Raw genomic sequence first — 11,839 nt, forward strand, 5'->3', positions numbered from 1 at the left:
ATGACGAGACTCCCGGGAGGCCCCTGGAAAATGGTTGCAATGGACTTCCTAGGACCACTTCAAGGAGATACAAACATTTTTCTCGTTATAGACTATTATAGCCGCTTCTACGAAGCAAGAGTCATGAAATCCATCACTGCACAGAAGACCATTGAAGAATTGGAGGAAATATTTTCAAGATTTGGCCTCCCAGAGCACATCACTGCAGATAATGGAACTCAATTTACAAGCACTGAATTCCGGGACTACTGTTTGCAAAACGGCATCACGCTGAGAATAAACACCCCGAAATGGCCTCAAGCAAACGGGGAAGTCGAGAGACAAAATAAATACTTGCTGAAAAGACTTCGAATAGCGCAAGCTTCAGGAGAAAACATCATCAGAGCCTTAAGACAATACTTGTTTGCGTATCACAAAACACCACATTGCGTAACGGGGAAAACACCAGCATATCTCATGTTCGGGAGGGAGCTCCGAGATAAACTACCTAGTTACCAGAACAATTTCTTCAAGCCAATTACCGACACCGAGGTGTGAGATCAAGACTTGGAGAAGAAAGAAGCGAGCAAATCGTATGCTGACGCGCACAGACGGAGCAGGCCGTCTGAAGTTGAAATCGGAGATGAAGTACTACTGAGAAGAGACGTTATTTCCGACAAACTAGAGACACCGTATCTCCCGCAACCTGGTAGAGTGACGAATAAACTGGGCAACTCCGTGACTATCGAAACACCAGATGGGCGTAAAGTACACAGGAACACACCCCGTGTGAAGCCCTACAACAAGGAACGAGAAGGAGAAAACCCAATCCAGCCTTCAGTGGAAGATATCCAACAAGAACGACAAGAACCAACGGAGAGGCATTCGGCGAGACAAAGGCAACCGCCTCCGTGGACCAAAGATTTTGTTTGCTAATTGTAATTTTGTATCTTTTCATTTTGTTAAAAAAAGGGGGGAATGATGTAGTGTCCTAATGTACCGACATGTACGGCCGGGAATGCAGATTGGCATTGACAAGTGACAGGTGCAAAAATGTAGAAACACACTTGTAATAGTACGTTAATAAATACACGTTATTCTCCGATTCAATTCGCATTTATTAACACAACAATGACCATATTTGCTTTTAGTGAATGTGTAAAGAGGCAAAATTTTCTAAATAAATTCTTTTATCCCTTCCAAAACATACTGACATCATCTCAAAAATTATTAGGAGAGAGTTGCTTATAATTTTGATGGGATGGTTTTTATTTTTTTACAGTGGTTTAAAAAAAATTATAGATAAAGGGTGTGGTAATACATTGTTGTGCTAAACCGATTTTACGATAACGCAGGTAAAATTGGAAATCCCGCTGGATGTTTATGGGGTGATTACACCATACAGTAATAACATCTTTATTGTCCAATATGTATCTATTACAGTCAAAACAATAGTCATAAATAATATAATTATAAATCAATGTTTACTGAGAAAATTTTCTAACTGTTCGCTTCTGAATTGACATTTTTAAAACACGTCAAAAAGTAACATATTTTATTTTGACGATTCTAGAAATAAGACGAATTTTTGAAGAAATGAAACAAAAAACAAGTTTGGAAGTCGAAATACTAATAGAATATCTTTTGGAAACTTTGAAAAGTCAAAAATTTCATACAGCGAGATGGAAAAACTGAAATTTGGGCAAAGCTGCCAAAAAATCCACCAAAGATTGTGGGATATTACTATCGATAAGTTAAATCAAAAAACATGGCGTTGATGGTCGCAGATTAAGATTTACGAAATATTTGCTTTCAAATTCAAGTTTTGAAAAATCACAAAAATTTACATTTATTTTGGCTGTTCTGGGGATGAGTTGGAATGTTTGAAGAAATTAAACCAAAAACAAATTATCGAGAGATACAAAATTTGCTTGTTCGTTTATTTTTCTATTAACCCACTCACAAAAGTTTTGCTTACGTTAGTTTCCATAACTGAATTTTCTGGTCCTAAAAGGGGTACATTTGTTCTCTGAGTATCCTCCAAATACAACTCTCCGATACATCGTACTAGACAGTAACTTAGCCCGGTGCAGATTTAAAAGATCCATACTCTCGAAGATGCTGCAACGTTCTTAAAACTGCGCACATTTGGCAGACGATTTGGGAGGCTTTCTGAAAAAATTCTTTGGGCGCGAGTACCGTTTCCCCGAGCTTGACCGTACGTTAAAACGATATCGGTGCATTCCAGATTTGAAAACAATGCCATTTCAACACATTACGTCTATAAATTAGAAATCTGTGCGAAAAAAACTTTAAAGAGACAACGTTTAATATACACTTGACATAAAAATGATTGTCAGTGTCAAAATGGTTGCTAGGGTACCTTGCTTCATTGTTGTAGCGTTGTTATTATTTAAGGTGAACATAGACGGCTCGTGAATATATGGGTGGGAAAATTCGAAATTCGACTTGAGTTTTCGAAAAAATGCTAGATAAAAAAGTTGTTCCGTTTCACGAGTTCTGTTACTGGTTAAAATTAATTTACTTATTTCTGAGACACCCTGTATATAGCTGGCTTACCGAATAGATGGAGACATCACGTGTTTACACAGCGAGCGGTCAACTAGCCCATAAATGGACTATAACTAAAATCCTCCTCCGGGTTTATCGATCAAATGTTTCAATTTACTCCATTTTTGTGTTGTTGTAGTTTGGGTAAAAAAATAAAACCGAAATTGCTTTATATAAAACAAAAATACAACATAAAGCTGCCCAAAATTCCACCAAGAATTCTGGGATATAACCCTCGATAAGCTGAATCAAAAACATGGCGCTGATGGTCGCAGATCAAGATTTAAGAAATATTTGCTTTGAAACTGAACTTTTGAAAAATCACAAAAATTGACATTGTTACCCGACGATTACTTTTTCGCCACGGCCAAGAAAAACTGTTCCTTCTACGAAAACTTTATTCACAAAACTGATAATAAATGTATAAAACTTTAAAATAATATGAACGCAATGTAAAACACGGCCGTCCACGTCCGCGACTCAATGAAGAAGAAAGTACGAGGGTGGTTCCGCCAGTGGGGTGATACTCTGGGAGCGCCATCTAGCGGCCTCGCGTTACACTCCCCCTTTGGATTCCGCTCACTGCCCCCAGGAGGAATCCAAAACCTATAATAAAGTTAGCAGCAGCACGGCGCCGAGCAAGGCTTCCTACCCCGACGGCGGCGGTGCGTTCCAGGCTGGGAAGGCGTAGGCTCTATCGGATTCTGTGGCGACTCCGGGGACAGGACCTCCTCAGGTTCTTCCTCAGTGCTCTTCCTTGGACGTCCACGTCTTCTGAGGGGCACCAGCGGCGTAACTGACTCACGGGCACCTTCTTCGAAGGGGCGCAGGGCTGAAGTGGGATACTTCCCCAGGGGTTCGTCCAGTTTGTTGGGTGAGGCCACGACGTAGATGACCGGGGATACCTCCTCGATGATCACGTACGGACCATCACGTCTCGGGGCGAATTTGCTGCTATAGCGGCTGTCGGGCTTGCTCAGGGCATGTGCATCGACGAGCACACGGTCGCCCTTCTTGTAAGTGGGACCGGGCCGGCGTTTTGGGTCCGCGTAAAGTTTGGCGCGGTCCTGGTTCCTTTCGGAGGTTTCGCGCGCGCACTTTAGTGTTTCGGAAATTGTCTGCAAATACGGAGTTATTTCCGCGACAAAGTTCTCACTCGCCACCACCGCACGCAGGTCATCGTACACCTCCAGGGGTGTCCTTAATTCGCGACCAAAGCACAAGTACGCGGGGCTTTGACCGACACCTAAATGGAGAGCACTGTTCATCGCGAAGCGCACTGCGGGCAAAGCAGTACTTCACTTTGTATGCTCTTTTTCCACGATTATCGCCAGCTGTGTCTTCAAATCGCGGTTTCTTCTTTCCTCCGGGTTGGACGACGGGTGATACACAGGGGTCAGGTTCTGCTTGAACCCGAGGCAGTACGACATCTTTTGCAAGATGTCGCTCACAAACTGCGGACCATTGTGGCTCCGCGGCGTGCCATATCGCAAGATTACCTCATCCACCAAGCATTTCGCACATGCTTCGGCAGTTGCTTTCTTCAGCGCGAAAAGTTCGATCCACCTGGTGGCGGTGTCTTCGATTGCGAACACCCATCTCTCCCCCTGGTCGGTGGGTGGCAGCGGTCCGAAGAATTCCATCGCCAGAACCTCGAAGCACTGGCCCATGACCGGCGTTTTCAGCAAACCTGTAGGTTTCAGGTTGCTGCATTTGAAGCGCTGACACTCCAGGCATTGCTGAACCAGTAATACCTCGGCGACATCTTCGCGAGCGTCGTCTCTACACCTGGGTGGCCCGCCATGGGCGAGTCATGAAACTCTCTCAATATCTCGGCAACTCTTGACTGCGGCACCACCTCCTCATCCGGGGAGTAGCGGTAGAGCACTCCATCATTCATGGTGTACCCCCTGTCGGTCCATCGTGACAGATCGCCGTCGACACTTTCGAAGGCAGAAATGACGTTTGCCACGTCTGGGTCCTCCAGCTGCTCGTCACGGATACCTCGTTGAGAAGCGGTGGGTAAGTCGATGCTAACGAGACAGGCTTGTAGGGCTTCGTCGACACCTGGTGGTCGTCATAACGTATCGGCGACCACATTGCTCCTGCCTGGAATATAATCAATCGTCAAATCATAGCTTTGCAGCCAAGGAAGTGGCCGGTGACCCGCACTTTCGCGCCCTCCAAGTAGCCGCGGAACTTTTGTACCGCGTAGACAATGGCTAGAGCTTCCCTCTCAGTCGTGCTGTAGTTACGTTCTGCCTGTGTCAGGAGACGGCTCGCATATTCTACGGGCCTCTCATCCGCGCCCTCACCCTGCAACAGGCATGCACCCAACGCGTATGAACTTGCGTCGGTCTTCAACATGTAGGAAAGTGCAGGGTCGGGTTGACGTAATATGGGGGCCGTCGTGAGTTTTTATTTTAGGTCGGTGAAGGCCACTTCTTGCTCTGTGCCCCATATCCACGTAGCCTTCTTCTTTGTTAGATCTGAAAGAGGTCGCGCAACTATCGAAAACTCCGGGACGAAACGGCGAAACCAACTACATGTCTGCAGAAACGACATGACTTCTTTGGCATTTCTTGGTGTTGACATGCCGGCAATGGCGGCGACTTTTTCAGGATCCGCTGAAATGCCCTCTTTCGTGATTATGTGGCCTAGGAACTTAACCCGCTTGCATACGAACACGCACTTTTCCACATTCGCACTAAGTTTGAATTTGCGCAACCGCTGAAACACATTTTTTAGATCGCTTAAGTGTTTTTCAAAAGTACGAGGGTGGTTCCGCCAGTGGGGGTGATACTCTGGTAGCGCCATTTAGCGGCCTCCGTTACAACATTTATTTTGGCTGTTCTGGGGACGAGTTGGAATGTTTGAAGAAATGAAACCAAAAACAAATTTTCGAGATCGAAATCAGCACTAGCAGCGGATCAAGATTGTGGAAATATTTGTATAAACTAAAAGTTGTAAAGATTCCAAAAAGTGCCATATTTTACTTTGGTGATACTGGAAAAAGTAGTGGTAGTAGGACTTTTTAGCGTTGAACTTAACTCGAATTCCAGCTCCTCGACATTTTTATGAATGGTCGACTTCGGATGCATGCTTTTGTCTAAATAATTTTGAAGATTTTCGTCATTCAGTGGAAAAATTAAGGAAAATGACACTGTTTAAAATTTTAAATTAAATAATTTAATTTATAATGTTGTAATAATATGTAATTTATAAAACAAAATAACAAAATTTATGTACAAACAAAATGGATAAATCAAATATCTAGTCTAAAACAAATATATAATAATCCAATAGGTTACTCCTGTGGTAGATGTCTCCTTACTGGTGTCCGTCTGAGCCTCAAATTTCCAGAAATAATTCCTGGGAGATGCCTGGATCCGACTCCTCTGACTGTCATTATTTTCGTCAAATCTTCGGGCTTTTCGAAATTTTTGACGAAATTTCTGTATTCCCTGCAGGTGGAATCGAGTTCCTCTTCTGGGAAAGTCTCCACAGTGCGGGTTGGCGATGAACATCTCTGTAGAGCCATGGTTTGGAAATATCTGAAAAAAGAAACAAGAATTAGAAACAATTTATATAAATAAATGAAGGGTATACTTACAGTCTTGTGGTGATGAAAGTGTCTGCTATGTTAGCGCTGTAACGTCAACATTAAGACTGAAGATCGTGGGTTTGATTCGGCCTTATATACATGCTGCAGCACCCCTACCCTATTCCCCCCCCCCCTCCAACAGGTTGCCGAATAAGATCGAGGTGCTACACTTTCCACAGTTTGGGTGAAGCGTTTTAAGAAATCTTTCTTTTGGCATTGTCGTTTAAATGACAATCAAGTTTTAAAAAAATCGATTCAAATTTTTTGACAATTGAATTTTAATTTTTTAAAAATTTTGATGAACAGCGAATCTCAGATTTCTTGGCGAAGTAGAAGTAAATTTCGACGAGCTGAATCAAAAAACATTGCGTGTTCATGGTCGCGAAGCAAGATGTTTAAAATATTCGCTTTCAAATTGAAATTTGTATAAATGACCATATTTGCTTTTAGAGAATGTGTAAACAGGCCAAATTTTCTAACTAAATTCTTTTAACCCTTCCAAAATATGATGACATCATCTCAAAAATTATTAAGAGGGAGTTGCTTATAATTTTGATGGGATGGTTTTTATTTTTTTACAGTGGTTTAAAAAAATTTTATAGATAAAGGGTGTGGTAATACATTGTTGTGCTGAGCCGATTTTACGATAACACAGGTAAAATTGGAAATACCGCTGGATGTTTATGGGGTGATTACACCATACAGTAATAACATTTTTATTGTCCAGAATTGACAAATAATGTATCTATTACAGTCAAAACAACAGTCACAAACAATATAAATATAAATCAAATTTATATGTTTACTGAGAATATTTTCTAACTTTTCGCTTCTGAATTGATATTTTTAACACACGTCAAAAAGTAACATATTTTATTTTGGCGATTCTAGAAATAAGATGAATTTATGAAGAAATGAAACAAAAAACAAGTTTGGAAGTCAAAATAATAATAGTATATCTTTTGGAAACTTTGAAAAGTCAAAAATTTCATACAGCGAGTTGGAAAAACTGAAATTTGGGCAAAGCTGCCAAAAAATCCACCAAAAATTGTAGGATATTACTATCGATAAGTTGAATAAAAAATCATGGCGTTGATGGTCGCAGATTAAGATTTACGAAATATTTGCTTTCAAATTCAAGTTTTAAAAAATCACAAAATTGACATTTATTTTGGCTGTTCTGGGGACGAGTTGGAATGTTTGAAGAAATGAAACGAAAAACAAATTATCGAGATCGAAATCAGCACTAGCCGCGGATCAAGATTGTGGAAATATTCGGTATAAACTAAAAGTTGTAAAGATTCCAAAAAGTGCCATATCTTACTTTGGTGATTCTGGAAAAAGTAGTGGTAGTAGGACTTTTTAGCGTTGAACTTAAGCTCTGCTCGTTCAAACTCGAATTCCAGCTCCTCAACATTTTTTTGCATGGTCGACTTCAGATGCACGCTTTTGTCTAAAAAATTTTGAAGATTTTCGTCATTCAGTGGGAAAATTAAGGAAAATAACACAGTTTAAAATTTTAAATTAAATAATTTAATTTATTCAATTTTGACATGTAAACAAACGTTTATTTTGCTGTCAGTAGGCCACTAAAGCTTTGGTTTATCCGGTAGCACCATAAAATTTTTAAACCGCTAGCGAAATAAAATTTTTATTTTCCTGTTTTAAAACCATGGTTACCATTTCTGTAATTTCTCCAGTGTCTTGCTGCTCTTTCCATCTAAAGAACTTTTGATACACTTTCTGATCTGGTCTTTTCTGGGAGCAAGTTTTGTCGTTAGAATCTTGCATGATTTTGAAATTTTTCACATACTACACACACACACCTGATATTGTACACAAAATTCTACGCATATAAAACTTTTATTTGGTCGCTGTCAATTCTGACGTTTCTCGAGTCTGAACTTTGAATCACCAATTTTTTCACAATTTGGGACTTGGGGTTGTCAAAATTGAATAAAATTTTGTATTACACTCGCGGTTAAAATCAATGTGTAACTCGCGGTCTTAAGGCGCTCATTAAACATTCACTTTAACCGCTTGTATAATAAATAACTATTATAATGTTATAATAATATGTAATTTATAAAACAAAATAACAAGATTTATGTACAAACAAAATGGATACATGAAATATCTAGTCTAAAACGAATATATAATCCAATAGGTTACTCCTGTGGTCGATGTCTCCTTATTAGTGTCCGTTTGAGCCCCAAATTCCCAGAAATAATTCCTGGGAGATGCCTGGATCCGACTCCTCTGACTGTCATTATTTTCGTCAAATCTTCGGGCTTTTCGAAATTTTTGACGAAATTTCTGTATTCCCTGCAGGTGGAATCGAGTTCCTCTTCTGGGAAAGTCTCCTCAGTGCGGGTTGGCGATGAACATCTCTGTAGAGCCATGGTTTGGAAATATCTGAAAAAGAAAACAAGAATTAGAAACAATTTATATAAATAAATGAAGGGTATATTTACAGTCTTGTGGTGATGAAAGTGTCTGGTATGTAAGCGCTGTAACGTCAACATTAAGACTGAAGATCGTGGGTTTGTTTCGCCCTTGTATACATGCTGCAGCACCCCTACCGTATTCCCCCCCACCCCTCCAGGCTGGCGAACAAGATGTGGGTGCTACACTTTCCACAGTTTGGGTGAAGCGTTTTAGGAAATCTTTCTTTTTGTATTGTCGTTTAAATGACAATCAAGTTTTAAAAAAATTAGTTTCATATTTTTGAAAATGGAATTTTAATTTTTTCAAAAATGACGAACAGTGAATGTCAATTTTCTTGGCGAAGTAGAGGTAGCTGTCGATGAGCTGAACCAAAAAACACAGCATATTTATGGTCACGCAGCAAGATTTTGAGAATATGTATTCGTTTTCAAATTGAAATTATTAAAATGACCATATTTGCTTTTAGTGGATGTGTAAGGAGGCAAAATTTTCTAACTAAATACTTTTATACTTTCCAAAACATGATGACATCATCTCAAAAATTATTAAGTGAGAGTTGTGTTGAGTGTTGTAACTCATTGGAAAGGGCGGTCAATGGACGCGAATTCAAAATAGCCTCTAACCTCACCAACAACGTATACATTTCCTCAAAAGTCATATGATTTTCTCCAATCACTCGTTTTATATGCCCTTTTACGGATTTTATACCTGCCTCAGCGAGCCCAGCAAAGTGAGGAGCGCGGGCGGATTAAATTTCCACAATATATAATTTTGTCTAATTTTACGATGCAGATCGGGATCCATTAAAAATTTGGCTAATTCGCGTTGCACACCAACAAAGTTCATTGCGTTATCACTTATAATGCAGTTGACATTGCCTCTACGTGAAATCATACGTTTAAGCGAGGTCAGAAATGAGTCTGTGGTAAGATCGCCAACCAGTTCGATATGTATCGCCTTGGTACACAATCATACGAAGAGACCGATGTACGCTTTAACAGTTTTCTTTCCTTTCCCTCTCCCTGCTTTGAAAAATATGGGACCCCCGAAATCAATTGCTAAGTTTTAAAACGGACGCGCCGCTTTTACGCGTTCCTCTGGTAAATTACCCATTGTCTGGGTGAAGGGTTTAGGATTTATTCTAAAACAGAGCATCTAATTATATGGATCACTTTTCATACTTGACTGCGACCTGATATGGGCCAGTATTTTTGTCTGACATGAGTGAGAGGCCCGAATGACCTGCATGTAATTGACTAAGATGGGCTTCTTTGACAATGAGTTCTGCGACAAAGTGTTTAGGTAACAGAATGGAAATTTTTTTATCTTCTGATACTTGGGCGTTTCTCAATCTATCCCCCAGCCTGATTATATTGTTTTTGTCTACAAACGGGCTTATATAACTAATGGAACTGCTTGTTACGGGTTTTTTAGCCGTAAGTTGTTTAATTCCTTGCTCCTTGTCAACGATCAAACAATTTTTTGATGAAATATATCCTTCGTGTTCTAAACCTGCCGAATTATTAGACGACCATTTACTTAAAACAAAACAGCCTTTTGACAATACTGTTTTTAATTCTTCTTTAGTATCGATTAAATTTCGAACGGAATCTGACCCAAATAAAACGTCATCGAGATAAAAAGTATTCATAAAGACTGGATAAGCTAATGGAAATTTTGTTGTTTCTTCTATGCCTAATTGTTGTACACATTTTATAGCTTGATATGATGACGGAGTCAAGCCGTAAGTGACAGTTTTTAAGTTGTATGCCTGGACTGGGGCATCGGTAGTTTCGCGCCATAAAATCTTTTGATAATTTTGATCATCTGGGTGGATTAAAATGCAACGATACATTTTTGAAATATCGGCTGTCAAAACGTACTGGTGTTTCCGAAATTGAATAAGAATTATAAAAAGATCAGGTTGGAGAACCGGACCTGCTAGCAAGTTATCATTCAAGCTAAGATTATTTGAACTTTTACATGAGCCATCGAATACAACGCGGTGTCTGGTTGTTGTACTGTTGAGATTTACTAGGCAGCTGTGTGGTAAATAAAAACAGTTTTCAGGAGTGTCATCCGCTATTAGTTCCATATGACCCAAATTGTGGTATTCTCTCATGAAATTTACGTATGCCTCGTTCAAATGATTATCGCGAGCACGTTTTCTCTCAACGGACAACAAACGGCTTAAAGCAGCCTCTTTGGATTTACCCAAAATGGGCGGATGTTCTTTAAACGGTAGCCTGACCATAAAACGACCATCGGGTAACCTAGTGGTCGTATCATAAAAATGTTGTTGAGAAGGATTATTAGGGGTTACAATTGGTACCTGCTCTTCATTTACAAGACCCGAATTTTCGAGTTCCCAAAACCGGGCTATTGTTTGTTCAAGATTTACTTTATAACAGGAAGCTTCCCTTCCTGTTGATTTTCCTAATGACCCGCCAAGAATGTATCCAAAAACCGTATTTTGCAAAACGTGCTGGTTTTTTTCTAGAATAATTTTATCTGCTAACAGTAAACTCAAGAACAATTCGGCACCTATCATTAAATCTACCGGTGCAGAACAATGTAAGAATGGATCAGCCAGTTTCACACTAGAAGGAATTTGTAAATCCTTGATGTTAAAACTATTACTGGGAATTGGTTCCGTTATTTTTGGAATTACTAAACACTGAATCTTAGTGACAATTGACGTAATTTTGCTTCTGATTTCGATTTCGGTTACTTTGTTTACAGTACATCTACCGTTTATCCCTATAATTGACATGTTAATTTCTTTTAACTTTAAACCAAGTAAATCTCATAAATGTTGTGTCACAAAATGAGACTGCTACCAATATCTAAGAAAGCGCGACAATCTTGTGTTTTACCATCTGGCCCTAGGACCTGTATTAATGCTGTTGATAAAATAATGTTTGAACTAATGGCTAGGTTACATTGAGATTTATTAATTTCTAACAAGCTAGTTTCGGGGTTATCTAGTGGTTCGGCATGCAATAAAGTGTGATGTTGTTGATTGCAAATTATGCGGCGGCATCTGGCTCTCGTATATCATAAGAGAAGACATGTAGTACCGCTTTCTGGTACTGCTGGTACTAAGTTTAAAGAGTGGAGAAACTCTGGCAGACTCCCCTCTCCCTCCACAATCGGTGCGGTATGGGTTCATTCGTTTTCTAGTGCTCGAGCTTGGCACGTCGCACGTCCGCTCGTCGTCTGGGACTGAACAATGGG

The 11,839-nt window shown here is 39.9% G+C and overlaps 3 protein-coding genes and 1 long non-coding RNA gene across 4 annotated transcripts; 1 reads left to right on the plus strand and 3 right to left on the minus strand.

Moving 5' to 3' along the window:
- On the plus strand, positions 1-915 carry LOC135145668 (uncharacterized protein K02A2.6-like). The gene is made up of 2 exons (XM_064077791.1): positions 1-533; positions 600-915. The coding sequence occupies exons 1-2, from the start codon at positions 1-3 to the stop codon at positions 913-915; spliced, it is 849 nt and encodes a 282-aa protein (XP_063933861.1).
- Positions 916-3,091: 2,176 nt separating this feature from the next.
- On the minus strand, positions 3,092-4,450 carry LOC135145678 (uncharacterized). The gene is made up of 4 exons (XM_064077800.1): positions 4,305-4,450; positions 3,853-4,257; positions 3,203-3,783; positions 3,092-3,156 (listed from the first exon to the last, which is right to left on the minus strand). The coding sequence occupies exons 1-4, from the start codon at positions 4,448-4,450 to the stop codon at positions 3,092-3,094; spliced, it is 1,197 nt and encodes a 398-aa protein (XP_063933870.1).
- A 1,273-nt stretch (positions 4,451-5,723) lies between these two features.
- Positions 5,724-6,245, minus strand: LOC135119751 (uncharacterized). Its single transcript, XR_010278359.1, has 2 exons — positions 6,164-6,245; positions 5,724-6,104 (listed from the first exon to the last, which is right to left on the minus strand). It is a non-coding gene; the product is annotated as an uncharacterized LOC135119751 (long non-coding RNA).
- Positions 6,246-9,667: 3,422 nt separating this feature from the next.
- On the minus strand, positions 9,668-11,375 carry LOC135145680 (uncharacterized). Its single transcript, XM_064077813.1, has 2 exons — positions 9,823-11,375; positions 9,668-9,743 (listed from the first exon to the last, which is right to left on the minus strand). The coding sequence occupies exons 1-2, from the start codon at positions 11,373-11,375 to the stop codon at positions 9,668-9,670; spliced, it is 1,629 nt and encodes a 542-aa protein (XP_063933883.1).
- Between the last annotated feature and the right edge of the window lie 464 nt (positions 11,376-11,839).

The sequence above is a fragment of the Zophobas morio genome, unplaced genomic scaffold (genome assembly GCF_036711695.1).
Source record: "Zophobas morio isolate AGI-343-1 ecotype UQ-CSIRO unplaced genomic scaffold, CSIRO_AGI_Zmor_V1 ptg000005l, whole genome shotgun sequence".
NCBI classification, from domain to species: domain Eukaryota; kingdom Metazoa; phylum Arthropoda; class Insecta; order Coleoptera; family Tenebrionidae; genus Zophobas; species Zophobas morio.